At 28.8% G+C, this 25816-nt stretch overlaps 2 protein-coding genes across 2 annotated transcripts; one reads left to right on the top strand and one right to left on the bottom strand.

Moving 5' to 3' along the window:
* Nucleotides 1-8485: 8485 nt before the first annotated feature.
* Nucleotides 8486-10671, top strand: LOC114383567. The gene is made up of 3 exons (XM_028343262.1): nt 8486-8623; nt 9406-9445; nt 10268-10671. Exons 1-3 carry the CDS (start codon nt 8532-8534, stop codon nt 10496-10498), a joined length of 363 nt encoding a protein of 120 aa, XP_028199063.1. The 5' UTR covers nt 8486-8531; the 3' UTR covers nt 10499-10671.
* A 2296-nt stretch (nt 10672-12967) lies between these two features.
* LOC114383241 (transmembrane protein 56-B-like) lies at nt 12968-18056 on the bottom strand. The gene is made up of 9 exons (XM_028342867.1): nt 17807-18056; nt 16381-16584; nt 16163-16251; nt 15935-16073; nt 14744-14818; nt 14442-14563; nt 14292-14367; nt 14084-14143; nt 12968-13308 (listed from the first exon to the last, which is right to left on the bottom strand). The coding sequence occupies exons 2-9, from the start codon at nt 16513-16515 to the stop codon at nt 13180-13182; spliced, it is 825 nt and encodes a 274-aa protein (XP_028198668.1). The 5' UTR covers nt 16516-16584; nt 17807-18056; the 3' UTR covers nt 12968-13179.
* Nucleotides 18057-25816: the final 7760 nt, after the last annotated feature.

Genomic DNA, 25816 nt, shown 5'->3' with positions numbered 1-25816 from the left:
TATTCTACCCTTGTAAAAAAATGATTTTTATAGCACCGTGTAAAAAAATGTTAATTAAAAAAAATTATAAATATTTTATTTCTTTTCTCATTGGAACACTTTTTGAAGACAAGACCACAAGGTTCATAAAGTATCCAAGCAATATATCAATGCAATAATCCTAATAATACAACAAATTAAGTTGAAATCTGGAATAATTAATTATCAATATCAATTGTTATTTTTTTATAATGAATGATAAATTATATTATTTAATAGTTTAGTTTTTTAAATCATAAACTTTTATAAATTATAATTTTATTAACTTTTATAATTACTATATTAAAAATTAAATTAAAATTAACCTTTGTTGGATTGATAACATAAAAACTTTTACATGATACCTGCCTAGCTATTAAAAGAATTAACTTTTATTTTTTAATTATTGGTCAAGGATTAGTAAAAGTAAAACCAATTAATTGAAAAATAATAGATGCATGCGCAGTCGTATTTAAAAGAACATAAGACAAACAAGCAACATAGAACAAACAAAGATGAAGGATCAAACCAACACCAACTCCCCCATTGGCATGCAGTGTTCTTGGAGCTGAAGAAAGTTCCAGAACACAAATCAACGACGTGATTGATATCGGTGCAAGATGTTATTGTCTAGTTTAGGGTTTTAAATAGATATAAACAAAAATAGTTTATTGCCATGAATATCAAAACACGAGTCAACAAGAAGCTTTACATAAAATGAAACCTTCTTACCCCAAACAAGAATAGAAGACCCGGATAGTTTGAAACTATTCATAAGGACCTAATACTCCACCTAATCATTCCTGAATCTACATTTTTAATTGAATATTGGATTCAACTTTACCATATCAGTTGTTGTGAAAAATACTTGATAAGATAAGAGTGAAGAGTGCAATTTTAATAATATCATTTAGGATCACTACACATGCATGACGACTTCTTTATATTGTTTTGGTAAACTACTCTAATATATATGGAACCATGGCTTGTGGAGTTATCCCTGTTCCCTAAACTAAGGGCCTTGAATTAAAAGTTAACATTGCTGGATTGAAAGCGATGGTAGAAATCTATGCAATGCCGAAGTACATGTATTAGTCAAAACATTAATTGTTTATGATGACCCATCTGTGTTAGATCTCAAACCACATGTTACCTAGTTTCCATTCCAACATTCACACGCTATATGTCAGAGAAGATGGGAATAGGTATGAAATGACTTTCCCCTGTGATTATTTATTCAATTTTACAATATTTTTCCTAGATTCGTATGCAAGAGTAAAAAACAAATATTATACATTTACAATAACTTATATATCCTGCACTAATTAAACTATAGTTTCTTGATGTATTTAGTGACGGATGCACTCATGGTTGTACGGGGACAATTGCCCCCACAAGTAACTTTTATTTTACTTAAACATCCTTAATTAAAAAACAACTTGCTCCCATAAAAAAACATAAGGCAATTGTTTTTAAAATGAAGGTAAAAAGTTATAACAAATAAAAGAAAAAAATACATTGGTATCTGTAAAAAATAGTTGTGATTATTTTACTTAGTCATTTTAAATTCTTTTGTCACGAAATTATGTATTTTGTAAAAATTATAATATTTTTTGAAAAATTATTGTTTATTTTTTTTTGTTTTCACTAAAAAAATCATCCGCTGGATGTAATCAATCTTACCATAAATATTCATCTAAAATATATGCTTACATTATAAACTAAATCTTTAATTTAAAGAGTAACATTTTCATTCTTTTAATTAAATATTTTTAATAACTTCATTTTTCTTTTATTTGGACATACATTTCATATTACTCTGATGATTAGTTAAAAATTATTCTCTGCCCCATATTAAACTACTCTATACTTGATCTTCTTAGTAGTCCTTTACTTTCAATTTATTCTCTTTTTATCATCATCTCTATTCTCTAAATTAAATATTTCAATATTTTAAAAATGGTCAATAGTTATAAATAATCTTATATGAGAATTTAAATGGTATATTATAAATGAAAATATAATTTATATATTTAAAGATATTTGTTTATTAAATTTAATTATAATATAATTTATATATTAAAATTATTTCTTCATTATATAATTTTTAATTATATCAATATATATATATATATATATATATATATATATATATCATGTACATAATACACTCATTAAAGTACTAGTTTATAAAATATTGTAAATCACTTTTTAAGTTGCTTTTTTTTATTGTTTACTAGTTGAAAAAAAGACACTTCGTTCTTCTATCTTTATTTTTTTAAAAAAGAAAAAAATAGTTAAAGAAAGTAGAGAAATTGCAACGGTTTCATCTTCAAGGTTTATGAAGAAAATAAAAATAATTATATATATTAAATGGTAATTTAGCTAGGAATAAGAAATATGTATACCAAAAGATGTAATTGTGTTTTATATATATATATATATATATATAAATATTAGTCTGATGATTTAACATAAGTTATTAATTTGTTAAAATTAAGATCGAATTATTTAAATAATACCTGAGTTTGATTGTTAACGAAAATAATTTTTGATTGTTTTACTTACTTTTCAATCAAACTCCGAATCAATGAAGTCATTTTTCTGATAAATCAGAAGTTGAGATAAAATCTTTCTCATAATTAGGAGAATAAAATTTCTACCCCGAAATCCTTTCAATAAATAAGAAGATTACTTAATCACCAATTTAAGCATATTAATTGATTATATTAAAGTCCAATTAATGAGAAGTTGGATGCGGCTCTTAATCTTTTGGACAAGAAAACAAAATTTTAGATGAGGATGATTCCTCTGCAAAACTTAATGTGGATATCCCTGAAATTGAAACTGTAGAAACCTCATGTAGATGACTATAGATTTAATTAGAAACTCGAAAGAATATAATATTGCATAGTTTGGTTAAAAAAAGAAGAAGAAATGCTGCATCACCGATACCAGTATACTCGGCATAATTTTTCTTGTAAAATTGTGATTAGTTGTAGTGAAATTGAAAATATAAGAAAAAGTTTTTATATTTATTTTAAGTTTTGCAAAATTATTTTCAGGAATGTGAACTTGAAAATATAGCATGATTTACAACTTTTATTTTATGTCCAAACATGATTTTCAAATTTTGACTAGCTAGCAATTAATTGTAATATTAATGGTTCTGCAATTTATTCATGACAGTACAAATTAAACGAAATATTCATGGAACTGAAGTAGTTTGATGAGGAAGTTGAAAAATGGTAGCTAATGGTAGCTAGGGACCGATCGATATCATGCATTTGGGGAAATGGAGCCATAAGAAACACATGCAAAATCAAATAATGGCTATCAGATTTAAGAATTAAAATTCCATTTGACTGAGCAGCAATGAATTAAAAGTCCGTGGTAGTACATATCAATTATCAACATTGTCGTTTAACAAAATTCATAGACTATCTTTCTTACTTTATCAACCGAAAACGAAAGGAGCGACATCATTATTCTATTGGTCCGTTCGTGTTGATTGTTTAATTAGCTGATTTTCGTTTGGATATGAACTTATCAAAGCCATAATAATATATATTCCCAGCTAGAACATTAAGAGTCTGTTCCGTAAGTGGAAAAAAATAAATAAAATATAATTAAGATAAATTTTTTGAATTAAAGTATAGTATATAAATATAGGTTTCATCATATTTTATTATTTATTTCACTTCTTCATTCTCTTTCTTTGGAATCGAGCGAACCTGAGGAACATAAGTGGTGTGAATGAAGAAAGCGTATTGTTGCATGAACTATTTCTAAGATTTACGTGCATGGAATTGTTGAACTGGGACCACCTGAGTTTAATCAAAAGGGCTGTTCAAAGCATCATGGGAATATAATAAAACGACGTGGATGGTGATCTATGACGGTCCATATTATGCCATGGACGGAGATTCAGAGGAACGTGTGGTCCCATATATATCGCAAACCTTAAGGAAATTCTTAATTGTAGTTATAGATCCTCTTTTCATGATGTTTGAATTTTGAGGAAAGAGTAGTGTTGAGCACGGCATAAAGAAGACAGACTGATGGATCCAAAAGTAGGCACCGTCTATTATTGACATAAAATTGATTGGCCACAGAGAATTGAAGATTTAAAGACACTTTTCCTCCCTCTATTAACAACTATAAGTTATTTATAACTTCTTTTTTGGCAAAATCATTTAAAAATTGATTGACAATGTGTACTGTACATTATAGCATAATACATAATTAGTGTAAATGTTTTTTTTATTTGTTTTGGGGCGGATGGTAATCAACACTATTAAGTATAAATTAAACTATTTTTACGAACATATTGTATTATTAAATATCTTAATTAACCATATGTTATGTCGGTGGATAATGAAACATGACATTGAAACGACTTGGCTAATCATATAGACCACCCAACATTGTGACAGCGTAAGCCGTGAACAACAGCCATAGCTTTGTGTTTGTTTTAACACTATAAATTAATGCTTAATGCATGAATTAATATTGTGATTGTTTTTCTTCTTGTGCATACTTTTTTTGGTATGTTTGTTATAAAAGTAGAAAGAAAATAAAAGGAAGACGAAATTCATCCATGTTTGGCAGCACTTAAGTAATATATTGAAAAACTTGTGAAGATACAAAAGGTTATTACCCCCTTTTGGTTATTTTGATAGAGAGACAAGTTGAGGAAAGCATGGTACGTAATTCCCACACCAAGCAGCATCACATATTTCCATTTGGGGAATAAAATGATGTACCTTTTGATTTGAGATTTGTTTGTGTATTATAAGTGGATGCAAAAAACATAAAAAGGTAATAGAAAAATAAATATAATTAATGTACGTGGTATATATGACATATATGTCAATTTTTAGATGCTCAAATAATATAACTCTTCTCGCCTTTTCATTGCTTTTAATAAAATCAAAGGAGGGTAATAATAAACTCTTATAACATGAATTTGTGTCTTTATTAAAAATTATACAATGATGTGTGTTTTTTTAAATTCTGTGGCACTTGTTTTAAAAAATTGATCTATATTAAATCAAATCAATGTTTTTTGCTTTTAATTAACTATTCAATCAAATAAAAGTTCTTTTTTTATCATTTTATAATTGTCACTTAATTTTTTTAAACAACATTAAGTAGAATAACATATTTACAAATTGTTATTAAAATAATATTGTATTAATTAAAATAGATTTTAAGTTTTTTCAAAACTGAAAATTAAAAGAATGTAAATAGATGAGTCGATACTATATATATAAAAGTTAAAAAGAATTTTATCAAGGTTTAAATTTGAGAAAGAAATCTTAGCATAAAAGAAAATTAATATGAATATCCTATAATTAATTTGTGTTGAAAAATAAATACAGTACTTAATTAGATTTATAATATAGGGGCGGCTTATTTTTAAATCTCATTTTATCATAATTAACTGTGTCTTAATTCAGATAATAAGATCTACATATGCTTAACTTTCTTATTTTACATAATTGATTTTTGTTTTTCAAGTCATGTTTTGAAAACTACAATAAAGAAACGCGAAAGGAACAATTGCTGTCGGTGAATGCCAGTATTTTCGAATCAATAATGCTATGCAAAGGAACATATTAACGAGTTTTTACCCACCAAAAAATATTAACGAATATTTAAAAGATACTAAAATTTATAAATAAATAAATTTTATTCAAAATTATGATAGAGTTACATTAAAAATGACCACTAGGATATGTAGTTGAGACGTTTTTAGTTTAATTTTAACACATTGTTATTAATGCATGTACATTTTTTTTATACAATCAACTATTTAAAAATGATTTCAAATATTATATAAATTTTGATTTAATTGTTACAAAATTAATAATTTTTAATTATATGATAATTCATAATTAGATTGTTATATATTATATTTAAATTTATATTTTTTTATATAAAAAAATTACTTTTAACTTTTTAACCAATGCTTTGAGAATATTTAGTTAGTACTTTTCCTCTATTAAATAGGAACTGTGTGAAAGAGCCATTGGTCGAATCTAACAAATATCATCTTTTTAAAACACATGGTCCATCTTTTGTACTGTCAATTTTAAATGTAATGATCAATTGGAGAACAAAAGCAATTTTTTTCTTCTTTGAAAAATAGACAAAAAGAATTTATGTGCAATATACGCTTCAGCATTTAAGAATCCATTATTTAATTCAATTTCTTGAAAAGTCATTGGCCTTGGACTTTTGGAGGTACGTTGCTTCAGCATTCATATTGTATATAGGTGAGACAAGTCCTATTATTCGCGTTGAGGTTCACTATAGCTATAGATATATATCACATATGTGAAAGTGTGAATTGAAGCACAGAAAAATGATCAAAAACTCTGAGAGCAGTGTAAGAAAGTACAACAAATCTGAACTTCCACGCCTGCGGTGGACACCTGAACTTCATCAACACTTTGTTGAAGCTATTGAAAGTCTAGGTGGAAAACACAGTAAGTTTAATTTCCTTCATGTAAACAAATATATATGATATTTCTAATTCTAGCTAGGGTTTATAGCAAATTATATGTATAGTATATTAAGCATATCCCAAAATCAGTTAATAAAAGCATATGTTTTATTGGATACAAAAGTCCGTTTGATCGAAGGAGGCCAGTAATGTTGATGATTTCGATCAAATTCTTTCATTTTGATGTATTTTGATCCAACCTTAGAATTGTCCTTGATTCCTTAACTTGATGCTTTGTTGACTTACAATTTTTTGCATGTCTAGTTTCATTTCTAGATTTCTTTGAGTTTTCTTGTTTATCTTCTAATTCTTATTGCATACCACAATATCTGAGAAGAGAAAAGATAATTTGTGTTTGCAATATAATTTATAATAGCACATATATATGATATGTATATAGCAGAAAATTATTGGTTCATAATATATATCCATAGATGAAGCATACGTTCGTTTCCTCTCTTTCTTCTCTAGCTTGTGTGTGTGTATGAAATATCAAATCAAATTAAGGTGGGAAGGAAAGGAACTGTTTGAGAATTGCGATGCTTAATTAAGCTGCAAATATATAAATCCAGCAAAATGGTTTTGCAGAGGCAACTCCAAAGCGAATTTTGCAGCAGATGCGTGTGAAAGGACTGAGAATCGCTCACATCAAAAGCCATCTTCAGGTATGTATGTATGCATAGGTCCAAATCTTATTATTATTTTTTGTGAATGGAAACTCAGCATGATCATCTGAGGAGGAAGATCCAATTAATATACGTATAGTAGCTAATTTAGCACCATTTTCTTTCTTCATCACTTAACAGTAGTAGTAAAATAGTTCTAAAACTTGCAGAGATTATTATGTAATTAAAATATGATTTAAATATATTTTTGATCTTTCCAATTTAATGGTTTTTTTTTTGTTCTTGTAAAATTATTTTTATATTTTTAATTCTTATAAATTATATTTGTTTTGTTTTTAATTCTTAAATTAAAAAAGTGTTATTTAAAGCGTAAAAAATAAATCAAACATAATCAGTAAAAATTAAAAATAATTTTATAAAGACTTAAAATAAAATAAAAATACTCAATTATAAAGATTAAAAAATATTTAAGTCTTAAAATATTTCTGATATGGATAGAACGTCCGATAGATTTATTAATTCTCCATTTTTAATTAGTCCTAAGGTCACATCTCTCTTCCTTGTTCTATATTAAATGGAACAATAAATAACGTAGACCTAGCTAATACATTGGTAATTAGTAATTATTGCTGAAAAGCAAAACAACAAAGCAGATAGAGCCTTCTTTCAAAAAGACCATAATTGATGGAGAACATGATAATAAGTCACTGCAAAGTGAACTATATAGTAGTATATAACAATACAAACATCTATATACAATTAACTATCTAGGTTAGTTACATATTTTTTTATTCGTATAAATTAAAAACAGTAAAAAATTTATAATAATTTGTGCATCGTTTAATTAACCAAGAATTAGGTACACATGCTCCACGAAGAGGGAAGATTTAAAGAAAAAGAATGAATTCCTCTCTTCTCATTAATTCCCGTATGTCTCTTGTAAATTATAGTAAAAGAAGACTTTTGTTTCATTGGGTAACAATATCAAAGCAGCCAAATATGCAGCTCTATACAGCTCTCAAATTAATTTTGTTATCTAGAGATCAGCTCAGAGCCATTAGACTGGCTACTCATATTTTGTGGTTTCTATACAGTATCTTGTTAATTATTTTAGAAGCGAGAAATTAGCTAGATCCTGAGTAAAGTCAGAAATTAAAGCAGAAATCTGTTTTAAGAATATTTTTTTTGTACCCAAATATTGAGATCAAACACAAGACTACTGTTGGAGAATTATAATTAATGTTATTTATGTGTTTATATATATATATATATATTATTTATTTCCTTTCTTCTATTAATTAATTTTTGAATTAATATATATAATTCATGATTGAGTTTTCCTACATCGATCCAAGAGAAATTTTGGGTTTTGTTAGATGTACAGAAACAGGAAAGGACATGCCATTATTGCACCAGTGGGTCAGTTGCTGGAAGATTTCAAAATATGCTCCATTTCTCCAACCGAAAGGTAACCCATTACTGATTTTTCAAAGGATTTTCTGTTAAGATGTCTTTGATTAGCTATGGATATAGTCAAAATATTTTTTGTAGGATTTGGACAATTTTCTTGTTCTGAACTAGCTTTTCAAATTTTTTGTCTAATATGGTTTTCAAGTCTCATGGTTGGATCACTATCTATTTCAACAAGCTTCGTTAATGATTATGTATATGGTCTGGTACTATTCAAATTTTATTAATTCCTTTTCTTTTGTTATATATATACCGGTTACGTTATAATAATTGTTTTAGGCATGAGGGAACTATAGTTAGATATCTCACAGTAACTAAAAAAGTGGTTAATATAGTTCTCATAAAACTTAAGCAAATGATCCTTCCTAACTAGCTTTTGGAAATGAATTAGGTTTGGTTCATTTCTAAAGATATATATATATATATATATTATATCATAGGTAAAATTGATTAGACTTTGAAAAAAAATGGCATGGTGTTCTATATATACTATTTTTTTTTTTAACTTCAGCCATTACAAAAAAATGTCATTTGAATATGTTACATGGCTTCGATATGAATCAACTCATCATGAGTACTACATTTTACTATTATCACTTTATGAATCAGTTATTTTATCACATTTTTATTTAACTTACCTTTTGCATACCCTTTAAATATGCTCATCAAATCGATAGGAAGCTGGGAACAACTTTTAAGATTATATATATATATATATATATATATATATATATATATATATATAAGAACTGCTTTATGACTATGAAAATATGTAAACAGGATTCTGAAGCGAGAAGAAACTGATTATGATCTAAACCAGGTACTATTTTAAACTAATATTGATATCACTTGGCGTCTCCCCAATTTTTTTGCGACTTTTCATTGATCATCTTATGTTGTAAAAGCATCAAACGCAGTGTTTCAAATTAAAAACTATGTTCTTGTCTTGATGACGATTTAGTAATTGAATAGATGCTTCTAGTCGTTGAAATATCTCTGCAAAAATATACATACTTTAAACTTTTTTTTATCGGTATTAAAAGTTGAATATTAAACATTCCCGCACACATAAACACTTCCTCACAAGTCTATTTCTGTATTAATTAGACTTCTATTATTAATGGTTTTATAATTAAACTACACCTTTTTTTAGCATACGTGCTCTCGGAAAGAAGAAAATGTCCATGTAGTTTATATTCCATGCGTTGCACATACAAAATTTCAAATTAAAAACTTGGCTTACTTCAAATTGTTAGATAGGCCAGGTGGAATGATTTTTGCTTGGCACATAAAATTTTAGTCCCAATTAAGGTAGAAAATAAAGACTAACTTTAATTTATATGTTTTTTTTCCCAACAAAATGCTTTTTTGTAAGTTTATTTCAGACATAAGAAAGTAAATGTTGAATACAGCGTTTTAAATTTAACATATCAAAGTGGAAAATACGTTTTGTATACAAATATTGCATGATCTAACTAATTACATTCTATATTCTTGATTAAATAAACGAATTTGAATACAGCGTATTAAATTTAACATTTTTATTAAAACAAAAAAAATCCAGAAGAATATAAATGTTCATTACATATGATTATTCTCAGATATATTTTTTGTTCAAAATATATATTCTGGAACCTTGCAGGAACCACAGTCAAGTGCACTCTTGCTTAGTGATGATGTGTCAAATGAAGAAGAAAATTTTGCTGATCTATCTTTCTCCTTTAGCACGCCTCTAATGTCCATTATTCAACGTGAGAATAGCAAAGAGATAATGCGTTTTTCGTCATCCACTGCAGCTGCTAATCATTCCGTTGATTCTAGTTCTACGCCGTCTTTTGCAAACAATTACATAAACTTAGACCTAACAATCTGAATATGTGTATTAATTCTTTTTATTTACTTACACGTGCGTAACACTAGTTTTAATTACATGTTAGCTTTTTAGGCAAGGACTTACAATTAGTAGTTAGTTAATTATTGTATTCTTTATTACAGTGTTAGGCTTGTTAGGCGTAATAAAAGGTTCTCTTTCTTTTTCTGTAACAATAATGATACAAGAATTTAAACCATGCTTATTAATTAATGGAAATTAAAATCTAATGATGATGATTGATCAAGTTGAGTTGGAGAAACTTTCTTCTTATGATTGATCACTTGCATATATGTTTAATGAAAATATCAATTTAATTATGCATCTTTTCAGATTCAATCACATTATGCATCTAAAAAAAACTCAGCACCATCATGATCATATGAATCACCATTCACGCATGTCTTATTCTTAAAGAAAACAGCATAATTCTTTTCTAGGAGTTATCACACGCAGATTGTGGTCAATTTCAATCCTAGACAACACAGTACATTCGAAATTAATGATACTTTGACCAAGTATCAATTGTAGCAACTCCTTTACCTTTATACCTTATCAATAAAGTCTCCGTTTGCAATTTTAATTATAATTTCTTTTAACTAATTATCCAGCTCTCTAAATTAATTGTATGCTTTCATTGAAGGTCATGTGATGAATATAATCACGTACCATCAATTATAACTCCGAGCTTATTATTGGCTAGCTATAGAACAACCAATTCCACAGGCAAAGGATCTTCTTTTTTGTTGTGCTATGGGGTTAGATTAGTTGATAAAGTGGAACGTTGTATTCTCTTGTTCAATAATTTCCTAAATAGAATCAAGATAAACTTCCATCGATCGATCTAGCTACAATAACCCACGTACACATGATAATGTTATTTTTATTTTATAAAATATCAGAAATTTTAAAAGCCTACACATGGTCTTTGTAGCCTCTTTTCAACCCAAATTTGATCTTATATCTTTGTAGAGACATAGCAACCAAAAACTCGGTTAATTATCAGAGTGATCTTTGATGATACCTCCCATACTAATGAAACCAGTTGAAAGGCAAAGTGGTTATTTCTATGTCTAACATTTCAAAAATATTCTAGCTTGTATATATGTTGGACACGTGCAGGAAAAAAAGAGAGGGTATAACGATCCTTTGAATTGCATACTGTTTGACCTTTGTCTCCATTGAATCAATGTTAAATTGTTTAACCATACATTTATAACATGATTCAACCCATCACATTTAACTAGTAATTTCAGTGTGTGAATGGTACAAGATAATAATCAAAATTCATACTAAATAAATATTTTTTAATATATAAATTATATTTTAAATTTACAATAAATGATTTAAATTGAACTTAAAATATAAAATTATATTTCATTATTCATAATTTCTAAAAAAAAATAAGTTTAGGAATGAAAATAAAAGAAAATAGATTGAAAATGATAAATAGTTAAAAAATTAAGTATGCAAATAAAAATAAAAGAAAGAAAGTTTAAGATAATGGAGAAATTTTTTTGACTAATTATAGAGATAATAAGTGAAATACACATTAAAAGGATCGAAAGGAACAAATATTTTAAAAAAATTGAAAAGTGAAGAAAATAAGAATTTTACTTTTTAAATTGTGCATTTTAATTTATAATATAAAAGTAAACTATGCAAGTCACAACGTTATAATAATAACTATCTAAACAATAAGGCCCGTATGTTGAAACTTAAAAAATAAATAGTAATTTTAAAATTCTGTATAAAGTAGTTTATTTTTAAAATCTTATCTAACATTTTTTTAAAAAAAATATAAAATATATTTTATTGATTATAATTTTTTGAATAGAAAAACTTTGACAAACATACTAAAAATTTATATAAGTAATTTCTTTTCAAATTAAAAGCAATTTTTTAGTGAAAAATAACTGATCCATGAAGATATAAAATAAAACGTATAAAGTATGTAATTCATAATTGAAAATAATTGTTTAAATCAGGTGTATTAACTCCGAAAGCCATTCCTTAAAATAAAATTTCATATATCAAGATACATTTCAAAAAATAAGGTGTAAACTTCATTTTACAAAAAAAGAAATAAAATTATTGCTCCGTAGAAAAACAATCGAACGTCTTCCTGCTCCTAAATCCAAATTATGCTAGATATTATAGTTATCCATTCGTCCCCTATAGGCTAAATTTCACTCACCTAAAAAAAGTAATCTTTCTCGATAAAGATAAAGTCGATTGATTAGGATTAAATTTTTTTCCTTAAGAGGGAGAAAGAGGCCAAGTGTACTTATTTGGATATTTATTATCCGTCATTGCATGGTACACTTGCTAGTTGCTACCACATATAATACTGGATTTCCTCGGCAAACCAGAAATTAAATACCGTGGTGTCCATGATCTTGTTATATATCTATCACATGAAGATTGACCACAAATTCCCGAATCATATAATAATTTCTCCTGCCAAACAAATGGAACGAAATACTTTGCATCGAACAATATATTAAAATTAAACTAATAAATGTACATTAATAGAAGAAAAAAGGCAGAATGAACATCTTTGTACAAGTTCGAATCCACAGGGGATCCAAACACTTTCAATTGTTTCTGTTCTGTTACATCTTTCACTACACATCATTGACCTGTATATCAGTTTTCTAAAATAACATCACTAAGCAGAATTTTCACTGCCTCTTCGCCAACGTCTTCCTCAACCCTTTGATAATTTTTGAAAACCAAATCAAGTTCATAACTGATAGTGCCAGTGGCACAACAATAACTAACACTTGTCCAAACGCGTGCATCTGCTCAATCTGTTGAATGAATAATTGAACAATGACGTGAGGTCCTAAGCTTTATAAAGTAGACTTTGCTTGACCAGAAATTAGAAAGAAATAAACCATTTTTAAGATTCCCATACAAGACTAAAGTCTAAAACATTTATTACAAAAATGAAGACATTACACATTCCCCTTGATTATGCACGTAAAATGCAACAGTCATTATTCACAACTCTCATACCTCACAATAAACCACTCCCTATCCCTATCACATATAGGTGTATTTTTAACAATCTTCTGGGATGAACATTTCATGACTAAGTAGTTGACATGATGGATCTACTATGACAACATTTGGCTTAGCAAACAAGGAGTCAAATTGTAAATTTATTGGAAAAAGTTCTACCAATTCAGTCTTATTATGTAGAGGTAATGGTATGTAAGTATATACAAGCATAAATGGACACAGACTATACCACACTAAGGATGAGTTTGGTTGTGTGGAATGGAAGGAAAGGGAAGAGAATTGAGAAGAAATATTTAAATTATAGAAAAGGTGTGGGACCCACAATTTTAAAAATTTCTTCACAATTTGAACACAACCAAACCAAGGGAATCGCTGATCCATGCACCCAAACACACATACATGCAAGTTCAAAAAGTGATCTTGTTGGCAACAAATACATCCAACAGATGGGCAACAAAACATTATTAGCCATCTTAAAAGGCCAAAAATTCAATATTAAGATCTGCTTGCTGCAAAGCACCACATACCAGACAATTCTTAAATTCAGTCAGTAGTTATTACCTGGTCAAAGTGCAGGTAGACATGGTAAAACATGTAAACGAACAAAAGTATTCTGGCAACCTGCAGAAAGACCATTTCAGTTAGCATGCCCAAGATGGCACGGATGAGATTTCTATATACTTAAACATGATATGCAATTCACAATGATTCCACAAATAACACAATAAATGAGTGACAATATATTTCAAACTGCAATGACTTGACCCACCAGCCAAGCAATGAATATCACAACCCCATTGATGAGATAAGCTTTTGACTTCTTCATTCCAGCTGCATCAAGATACCTTCACAAACACAGTATGTGCATTAGTAAATAAATAACATGACATATAGAGTGCATATTTAGGTGCAAGATTACCATCTCAAGTTGATCCCAGGAGTTGTTGTCTCAGAGATCAGGACCATGTATGTGTATAGCTGACCCTCCCCGCTCAGCATTGAAAATGCTACTGCTACTAAAGAAAGCAAATGATGAATCACCTGAATCAATGTTAATATGAAGTCATGTTAAATTCATATTTACAACCAAATAGGGTGAAAAAGGAAGGAAACCAAACTCTTGCCATAATCAAGTGGAATATCTTAAAATTGAATAAGAGAGTTCAGATGATCAAGGTTAGATTGGTTTAAACTATGCAAGTCAAAAGATATGATCCTTACATACTCATATCCACCAAGAGAAGGAAAAAACCAAAATATCATCCCAAGGTCAGCAATGAAGTAACCGACAGACACCTGTCACATTAAAAACTAAAATATAATACAAATTTCATGACCAGATAAAAACAAAAATGTGTTGCAGCTCATAATATGATGATCTATAAACGTAAGATATATACTTTTTGTTATCATTGGATGTATCAGGAAAATCAAGGGAGTAGCAAGTCCAAATTTGATGTAAATCATGACTAGCAACATATAGAAGAATTATGAAAAGGAAATTAGCAGAAGATGTAGATACTAAGAAAAATGAGAAGAGTGATTTAGTCAATATATTATGTCAATATTATTTGTTAACATGCTCAGATATGGCTACATACACATAAAGAAATGATGATAAATTGATAACATTTCAGTCTAACTTATTCAATCTAGGATCCAACCATTATGCCAATTGCATTAATTACACATTCTGGATCAACATATGGTTCATGCTAATAAAAAATTGTCATTTATGTATTTTAATTATCAAATAGATTACATTACTCTATGAAGTATGCAGGTCTGAAGTGCAATTGCAGAATGCTTTAAAGTTAAAAAAAGGTGGACAATGTAAAACATATGGGAATCTATTTATCTTGCTTTTCTTTCTTCAGCAAATCTTTCAGAAGAAAAAACAAATTACGAAAATCAAGCAGCAAGTTAAATGCAGCTGAAGGAAAATAGCATTTCATCACTAGTATCCTACTGATCAAGTCTTGGGTGTTTGCATTGATCATTATACAAAAAACCTTCCTAGTAGTGGCTTCTTCTAAGAAACATTCTTAACACCTTAAATCTCCATGCTGGATTCCATTATCACTTCATGAACTACAAAAAGACAATTCTCTACTTCATGGAAGTTAACATTACCTACTTGCTTATCGTATATACTTACTCATCAACAATTTTCTTAAAATATTATTTTTCTTTAACCCTAGCAGCCTATGATTTCATCTAGGTCTGTCTTGCCTTCATAACAAGGCATGGGTGTTCTCCAAATTTAACTTCCAGTATATCTAGGGATTCAGACTCAACTTACAATATCTCCATCATAAAAATGTCAAAACATGAAAAGCCCACCAAAATCTACAAATCACAAAGAGGAAGAAAAAAGGGAAACAAATTGAAAAGAGTCCACTTCATTCTTACCCCCAGAGCAAAGGTAGATGATGAAGAGCTTCGAAATGTAATAAGTTCGGACGATTGGTTGTCAGAATATAGATTTGAGCAAAACACCAAGTACAACGACATAGTTGTTATGAAAATAGCATGAATTGTTGACATAGAACTGCACAAATAATAGGAAAAAAATGTAAACATATTATCTTGTCAGAAACAAATTAAGAAACATTCCACCAAATAAAAACATCCACTCACCGATTATTCCACTCAACACGTTGGATTCTAGTGAGGCTGGAATAGCTCTTAAAGTGAACAGTGCTAAATAGCTGAGTAAGATCATAGACCTGGAAAAACAGTAAATATTTAGAGATAAATGTAGAATAAAAATAATAAATAGCAGTAATCTTAAAAGCTCTTAAGTCAGGTGAAATACTTTAGAAAATAGAATGAGGATAAAATTTAATACAACATACCATCTTGCAAGCAAAAATACCACCAATAATAGAAGTATATGGAATCAGAGGGTCTGCTAACAAATATTCCTTCACAAACAAATTAGCCCGGTTCTGGTAAGATTTGAATTTCATCATTTCTTTAGAAGCTAACATTGCAACACCACCCCTTGATTGAGAAATCCTTTGAAGATTTTACAACCTTTCTGCCTTTACACTTGTCTCCTGTAATATGAATAAATACAAGTTTGAAGACAAGATGTTCAAAAACTAAAAGCCAAAGATGAATCCTAATTTGGTTTCTCTATGAGAATGACTTATGAGTTAAGGATAACAATAATTATCAAAGAAGTTACATTAATTGAGGGAAAGAGACTTAACATATTAAGTCTATTGTGTGCCAAAGAGACAAGGACATCAGATAATTAATCAAAACTTTCTTATGGAGAAGCCAGAATGTTCATATATAAGGAAAGAAGAAATATGAGGAATTTGAAGGATAGGGTATCCTCCTTGCAGAAAAGGATAGTCCACATCCAAAATTAAATAAAACTATGCTAATATCTCTCATTCAAAGCAATCTTATGCCAAATCAACTCTAAAAAGGTAAGAACATCCAACAGAAAATTCAAACATTCAGCATCCAACAAAGACACCAAAAAGTTTGTTTGCATACAAATCGAATTGCCATAACACTCTTCCTCTTTACTCCATCCAAAACCTCTGAAATCAATCAACAAGACAAGAAATGCTTCATATCCTGTGCACATACATACCCAAGTTTCACCCAAAGGTCGATTCCAATTTCCAAATGTCGCTATCCAGCAATGATAATAACAACTAACATCATTACCGCAGATCCACCAACCAAACCAACATATGCTAAATTCAATTATTAATACTTACAGGAAATAAATTATCAATCCGGAGAGGGTAAGAGAAAAATGATATAACAATTCGCTTTAGACATAAATATGAGTAATAAAAAATTTATTCATTAATATCAAGCCTAACCAGTTACAACTGCAGAAAATCAAATTAGTTACTACTAAAATTAATGTGAAGCTGACAAAAGACAGTCAAAAATAAAAAAAGGGGGGGAAATCTAAAATTATTTAAGAATTGAAGTTCACCAAATGCAATTCAAATAGGGTTCTAATTTCCACACCAAACCAGCACCCAACCAAGTTCATATAATTGCAACCACTTGACTTGATCAAGTGGGATTTGAAATCCTTGCGGGATCTTCAAAGCACCAACTATTTGTACTTCTCCCACACAGAGAACTCATTGGCGTAAGTTCAGCGACAGCAACAAACAAACAAACAAACAAAAAAATTACACCAAACTTCAGAGAGTAAAATCTCTTCACGAACTAAAAAAAAAAAAAAAACGAATCGTTTAAGCTTTAGCAGCACTCGAGACAAAAAGGAACGAAATGAAGTACCGAGGAAGGGCGAATAGGCGAGAGTTTGGCGAAGGGAAGAAATGCGATCGGTTGGTTGGTGAGTGCGTTTGTAAAGAAATTTGGAGTTGAAGGTGGCGGAATCATGCTGCATGAGTTATGTTAATTGAAGAAATGGGAAGGGGAAATTTGAACACTGAAAACCCTAACATGTTTGGATTGGGATTGGGATTGGGATTGGGAATGGGAGAGGTGAGGCTAAGGAGGAAGATGATAGGAAGAAATATGGTTGGCACCCCGCGTCTTTTATACACTTTTTCAATTCTTCTTCCTTTTTTTATATTTTAAATAAATATAAAATGATAAAGAAAAATAGTTCCACTCCAACTCGTAGCTAACTCAGTATTCAATCGCTCTCATCAATCATTTCAATTATTACGTGTCAAATGGAATAGATTTTTTTAATTAAATCTATATCATTTATTGTCTTGGGTACTTGCCTTCCAATCCCATGTTTTTAGTTTGTGTTTAAGGCTGATGTATAAAACTAAGTCAGTTATCAGGATTTAATTAACTTACTAAAATAAGATGTATGAGTTATATTATAAATTTCTGATTATTACTTATTATTCATATCTATAAAAAAATTATAAGTCATTATTAGTATGTTTTTTGAATAAAAGTTCATCAAAATAATGATGATGAATATACTTTATGTTAGTGTATAATTTATTTTTTCTTCTAGTAGTTTTTAATAAATAAAATGTTTTTTGAAATTCTGAAAATTCGATCATTGACTGATTATTTATTTAATGAAGAAAATGTTAAATATTTTTATATTTTTGAGGTGTTAAGTGCATTTATTTTTTAATGAAATGTTGGGATAATTAACAAAAAGATAGAAAAAAAAGATAATTAACAAGAAGATATTGTGTCCAGCATAAGTCTTATTTTATAATAGGGTTGGTTTGGAGATATTTTCAATTTAAAATTAAAACTAAAAATGACAGATTCGGTTTTAAAGATTTTTCAAGTTTAGTATCAACTTAAATTAAGAAGTCAGTTCTCAATTTTGCGAGGTTAGGTTCTTTGATTAATTGAATTAACAGACAACTATTGATATGTTTTCAGGCACTATAAGAATTATTTATGGACGAAAAATTTCAATTTAATAAGGCTAACTACTTAATTCAATTTCAGTTAATGTACTCCTAAAAAAATTCATTTTGCACATTTTTTTTTGGCATTTATAAAACGTTGTTTATATGGCATTGTATCATGAACTAACAAATGCTAACATGCCCAAGTAAAGCATTGGTTGGGTGAATTCAGGGTATTTCCAGTTCCAGCCAAAAGTTAATAACTAATAATTTAAGATAATTGAATTTATTTAAAATATCTTCTTTCAATAGATTTTTTTTATTGCTTGATAGATGTCTTTTATACACCCAAACATGTAGATCAAATTCTTAACCATATGTCATACGTTAATAAAAAAAATTGGTTATTAAATAAACAAAAGCATAAAACATTTTATTGAAAAAATATTTATTATTTTACTTGTAGTGACTTAGCAAGTAAAATTTCAAATCTATTCCTTTTCATAAATATAAAATCCATTTAAAATTTGAAGCATTTATTTACACACAAAGATATATCACTATTCAGTAACAGTTGTTGTTGAAAGTGAGATATGTGTGACTGAAACTAAAAGACGAGAGTTATGCTGCATTGGTTAACGTTATGAAAACGGATGCAACGGGGTGTTGATTGTTTGAGTGAAGAAAACTCTTGAAAGTTGCGGAAAATGGGGAAATCTGTTGTTGGAAGAAAACGAGGGGACAAGAGTTAATTTCATGCTTCCTAGGTCCCAAAACGTCTTGCTCAAGCAAGGTATGTGCTATATACAATATAAATCGATTACCTTATCATGTGAACCAATGAATAATGATGCTCATGGTAATTAAGCCTACACCACGTAATAAAAAAACCGCTCATGTCACGTACACAATGTTTTCATGAATCAAGTTAATTCCACGTCCAAATTGTAAAGTCATCATTCTATATATATGTGATATAAATGAAAGTTTCAAATATGCACTTAGACTTAGTGGAAAAAATTGGTGTTATAAACAAGAGCCTGCGATACTAGCATCCAAGTCATTAGTGTACATAAGCAACATTAATTAATCAAAATTTTCTCCTATTTGAAGCTTGAGGAGCATATAGCCTAAGATATTTATGTTAAATTATTCATTTATTTTTATTTTTATTTGTCTCTTTCTGTCACGTCATAAATCTTATAATATTTATATTTGTTTTTCTCTCTTCATGTGTCTTATTCAAGTGTTTTATATTATAATGAGTATCAATAAAATATTTTTATTTGTTATATAACAACAAATCTAATATAGATAACATTCCCATTAATAATTAATAACTAATAATAATAAAGATAAAACTGACACAAGGCACATAGTCCTTAGAAATAAAACGTCTAAACCTAAATTGAAACAATAACTTATGCAATGATTCTTCATTAGTCAAGACACAGAGAACAAAGAAGGTAAACTTGAACATCATAATTACATACCAGAAGTGCTTAATTAAATGATAACACAATGCAATGAAATTTGATTTGATTCCAGTTATTGGTCCCCTCCTCATGCTTTAGCATGCAACAGAGTATGCTTGCAAACAACAACTTCGAACACTGAAAAAGAGATTTCGTGAGATCACTCCCACTTCTTGCAGCCATCTAATCTGGATTCCCCACTTTGCTCCCTTTTCAAATTGATAAGCACATGGATAACAAAGACAAAAGATGCTTTCACATGATCAAGCCCCATCTCCTTAGCCAATTTGACATTTTCCTCAAATTTTGAATGTTTCTTAAATGGGAACCCAGATGGAAGCTTGAGGCACACCAAAGTCTCTCAAAACATTAATGTTAGGGACCGAATTATCTTTAACATTACCATAACATTACATTAACAATTTTGACTTTAACAAAGTAAGAGACAATGGCATATTTCGAAGTTTAAACTTTAGAATACAAATACTTCCCCCAACAACAGACTAAACAGCACAAGTAGGTATTCATCACTCTGCATTTTATTAGCTGGCTGCCTTATACCAACAAAAAAAAACTGATTTATTTATGGCATCAGATAAAACATTGTGCTATAGCACAAAAAATGAACTGTATTATATCAACCTACTCTAGTATAGTACACGTGCTTTAACACATGTCATGTTTGTTGCTATGAACATTTGAAAGACACTCAACAGCAAAAGTAGACATGACAAAAAAATCTGTACTCATGGGTATCTGTCTGAATCTGTCCCGACTTTAACGGGTAATACTCGGATTGACCAAGTATGAGTTCGAGTCGGGTTTTTCCCGATAACCAAAAGTTGGGTATGTAATTACTACATCCGTCCCGACCCCGAACTCAGGCCCGTCCCACCACTTAAAAATTTTAGACTTTTTGCATAATTTAATCAAAAGGTCTAAATTTTTTATTATTTGTTAATTTTATTTTAGAATTTTTACATAATTTAATATTCTTTTCTTAACGATTTTTGTAGACACATGCGCTATAATAAATTTATTGACATATAAGTAGTTAAAAATAAATGTTTAACAATTAATTTATTTTTTCTAAAATCAAATTTTTAATATTTTCTTTACAAAAAAAATGTTTTTCTAATTTGAATCGGGTACGAGATGGGGTTGGAGATACCCAATACCCGACGCATTAAAATTTATTATTATCCCATTCCCGTACCCGATGCTGAGTAGGAGACATGTTGGGAAGTTGGAATTGAGGATTGAGAAAACAATACCCGTGTCCGCTCCGTCCCATTGCCATGTCTAAGCAAAAGTGGAGGTGGATAATTGAAATATTAGAAGCAACAAATTATAACGGTGAAAAAATAATCGATGTAGCTTCAACACAAATATATCCAACATACACTTAATCGAAGGCTCACTACATGAATAATAAAATAGGAAGAATGCTATAGGAATAAGTTTCATATATACCAAAAACGATGTGTCGCTACAAGCCTACATACTAGAACTGTTTTTCTTTTTTTTTGAAACAGACATGCTACAACTAATTGATTAGTTGAGTGTGTAAATATTACTCATAAAAGTAATGACTAGTATATTACACACAAAAAGTGTACCAAACAATAAAATAAACATTTATTAAATTCCAATTACAATTTATCATTAATGAACTTATTTTGTGTAATCATTGTGTTTATAAACATAAAGTTTTACTAACAAAACCGTTGAATCCATCATTTTTATTCAAACATATGAAGTTTATAAGAATCATGAAAATTAAAAACTGGTCAACATTTTAATAATTAATTTTACTTGTATAATATTTTGAAAATAAATATTACATATGAAATTATATTTATATAAGTGTTTCATTTTTTAAAATTTAATGTATTTTCATCAAAATAATATCGTGCAATTTAACTATTAAATTTACATTTGCTTGAAAAAACTATTAAGTTTAATATAAAATTCTGTTTTAAACACCTATCACATACTTCATCTAGTCGTTATTAGAAGGTTCAAATTAAAAATATAGATTAATTTTTTTATAAGGTGCAATTTGAAATTTTCTGTGAATTAATTATTTTTTTACAAAAATATCTTCTACTAAAGTTCGTGGCATGAAGAGAAACACAATTCATAAATGTGGGTTAGTTTTGTTCATAAGGATAATATTATGAGGGAAAAAAATAATATTTTAAGACAAATTCAACGCTCTTAGGTAATTTAATCAAATTACTTAATCTGATAAATTGGTTATTTGAACTTTATAATAAAGACTGAAGCAGTAAGAAAATAAGAAAGTGAAATAAGTTGAATTTTTTGCATAATATAAAACCAAATTATACATTTATTTTTTATAAAACAAATATTTTACTTAGTTTCTTTCAAAGATGGAATGCATAAATTAATTTTAAAAGAAAAAACTAGATTTATTTTATAAATATTTAAGAGAGATCGATGTTCAGTTTAGGAATTAGGAGGTTAAATAATAGTCATATTAAAGGGAAATGCTAATCAGCATTATCAAGATAATAGTTAAAGAAAAAAATTTATTAACATCCGTAAAGTTATATTGATCATAATTTTTTTAACACTTTCATACCATCTTTACGGTAAATATTTTATTTTTTTTAGTTCTTTTGACGAATTTCTTATGGACAATAATGATTAGAATTTAGAAGTAGACATACCAAGTGAATCACTTGTGATTTTGATTAGTCAATTTTGAATCACGGAAAAATCAGGAATTCTAGAAGATTAGCAGCACTAATGAGAATAGAAGGATAAGCATCCAAATATGGAATTGGTGTGTGGTGTGTCTCTTTGAAGGAAGAAAATGGCAAAATTAGAGTGAGCAGTGATAATAGCGATGAAGGGACACCCAGGCAGCGGAAAAAGCACGTTGGCAAAGTCCATTTCCTCATCTCTTCGAATCACTCTTTTAGACAAAGACTGCACCCTACCCTTGCTGATAACCTCACCCGCCTCTATTCCAATTTCTACCATTAACACTTAACTGTTTATTTATATTTGATGAATTTATAAGAACTCATATATATACCACGTATTCGAGGAATAAAGTACTAAGATTTTTAAGTTATCAAAATATTAAATGTGCTTTTATTTGTTTCAAATGATAATTAAGAAAGCTTCAGGATGATGCGCCATTTCTTTTTTATTCTTCAGAAAAATCTATACCAACCACCTTAGTGGCATGAAATGTGACAGCAGCGAAAGGGAAATTTAATGAAAAACAAATAATAAGTACTTTATGCATTACATAAATGGTTATAAACGTTGGAGAAGTATAAAAAAAGAATAAAACAATATACATAAAAATCAAAATTTAGAAATCATCTCAATTTTAAGAACCAAGATTCGAGTTTAGTTCAAGCCTTCAAGGATTCTCCAACATACGTATATATATATGTATATATATATGTTTGACATATGTTTAGATTTTGTACGATCAATAATGATTAAATATTGTAAAAAAAGAAGCTAATGTGTGAAAACTGAAGCCACCCCCTCCTAGAATTTGATACTCCTAAATTCCAATCGAACAAACGATGCTATCTGCACGGAATTAAATGTGTTCCTTGTGTTGGAGAATCTGCAATTTTCAATATTCCTTTTTGAAATTGTTATCAGCAATTTAGCACGTTCATTTTAGGATGATCTGGAACGTAAAACTGCACTGAAAATCTGATGAAATCCTTATCCAAAACAAACAAATTTACGTTTGACCCACTTGCGTGCTTTCAGAAAGCTGATGATACCTACAAGAATGTAGTCTGCAGCAGTAACTAAAATTTTTACTATCACTTTAGCAGAGCGATTTCCTATTTTGGCCAATACAATATTTCAATATTCTATCGGATCTTTCTTTCCAAACTTTGTTTCTATAATTTCACACTCTCAGAACTCGGAATACATCACCATTTGCCCAAAACAGAAAAAGATAAATGCGGTTAATGTGCGGCAAATTTCCCCAAAGGGGGTGCTTTTACAAAATATTTCCCTAAAGGGGGTCCTTTCCAAAAATATTACATGAGGGGGCTCTTTTCTACGTACTTTGCATGGATAATATAGCAAATCGTCACTCCTAGTGGCGAGTTTGCTGGGAAAACGCCACGTGGCACGAAAAACGCCACTACGAGTGGCGAGTTACCCAGCTGCAGGCCTAAAGGGGAGTTGCAACTGCAACTTTCGATTTGAGTGCAAGTTGCAACTCCCATTGGCAACTCCCATTTGTTTTATAATTAAATTAGTTTTATATTTTATTTGTAGTTTCCAGTAAAATAATTTGTATGATAATTTTTTTTAAGTAATTATTAATTAAAACTAAATGTCAGCTTTCAAGTAATTTTTTTAAATACATACATAAATTTAAATAAATTACCAATTTATTTTCCGATAAACAAAGTTCAAAGCTAAAACAAATGTCACAAATCTTCTTGATTAATTTTAATATAAAAAATAAAACTCTATTCAAACTTCTGTTTTCTTCGTTGAGTTATATTTGAAAGGAGAAAAGGATTTTAAACTTTTCATAGAGTTATTCTAATTTTGCACGAAAAGTTTAAAATCTTTTTCTCCTTTCAAATATAACTCAACGAAGAAAACAGAAGTTTGAATAGAGTTTTATTTTTTATATTAAAATTAATCAATAAGATTTGTGACATTTGTTTTAGCTTTGAACTTTGTTTATCGGAAAATAAATTGATAATTTATTTAAATTTATGTATGTATTTAAAAAAATTACTTGAAAGCTGACATTTAGTTTTAATTAATAATTACTTAAAAAAAATTATCATACAAATTATTTTACTGAAAACTACAAAATAAAATATAAAACTAATTTAATTATAAAACAAATGGGAGTTGCCAATGGGAGTTGCAACTTGCACTCAAATCGAAAGTTGCAGTTGCAACTCCCCTTTAGGCCTGCAGCTGGGTAACTCGCCACTCGTAGTGGCGTTTTCCGTGCCACGTGGCATTTTCCCAGCAAACTCGCCACTAGGAGTGGCGGTTTGCTATATTATCCATGCAAAGTACGTAGAAAAGAGCCCCCTCATGTAATATTTTTGGAAAGGACCCCCTTTAGGGAAATATTTTGTAAAAGCACCCCCTTTGGGGAAATTTGCCTTAATGTGCATCCTAGTCCTTTGCGTTTTGTATAAGTTACAGGTGCACTGCATTAGGAAATTGGTAAAAAAAAAAGAACTATCACACAATTTTCATCTTATTAAGAACAGCACCTTGAACATGACAAAATTTTAATGCAGCTTAATAAATAGTTAGTAAATAGTTAGACATGTTATCGGTGAACATTTGATGAAATCCAACTTATTTAAATTTTTATGTAAAATAAAATATTTAAGTGTTGTTTTCAATTAGAATTTTACTATAAATAAAAAATTTCATTAAATATGATTATAAATTATTGATATAAAACTTCAATTTGAAAA

This window comes from Glycine soja, chromosome 14 (genome assembly GCF_004193775.1).
Source record: "Glycine soja cultivar W05 chromosome 14, ASM419377v2, whole genome shotgun sequence".
Taxonomy (NCBI): domain Eukaryota; kingdom Viridiplantae; phylum Streptophyta; class Magnoliopsida; order Fabales; family Fabaceae; genus Glycine; species Glycine soja.
Note: the sequence above shows the minus strand (reverse complement) of the source record. Positions and strands in the feature narration are given on the sequence as shown.

What these genes read in the sequence shown, in the direction of transcription:
- LOC114383241 (XM_028342867.1), bottom strand. Translation starts at nt 16,515, where the DNA reads ATGTTAGCTTCTAAAGAAATGATGAAATTCAAATCTTACCAGAACCGG. An exon ending in CTCTTGGTGGATATGAGTAT is followed by an intron (nt 14,564 to 14,743) that starts GTAAGGATCATA and finishes ACATTGATTCAG; the next exon opens with GTGATTCATCATTTGCTTTC. An exon ending in TGATATTCATTGCTTGGCTG is followed by an intron (nt 14,144 to 14,291) that starts GTGGGTCAAGTC and finishes GTCTTTCTGCAG; the next exon opens with GTTGCCAGAATACTTTTGTT.
- LOC114383567 (XM_028343262.1), top strand. Translation starts at nt 8,532, where the DNA reads ATGTACAGAAACAGGAAAGGACATGCCATTATTGCACCAGTGGGTCAG. An exon ending in TCCATTTCTCCAACCGAAAG is followed by an intron (nt 8,624 to 9,405) that starts GTAACCCATTAC and finishes ATATGTAAACAG; the next exon opens with GATTCTGAAGCGAGAAGAAA. An exon ending in CTGATTATGATCTAAACCAG is followed by an intron (nt 9,446 to 10,267) that starts GTACTATTTTAA and finishes GGAACCTTGCAG; the next exon opens with GAACCACAGTCAAGTGCACT.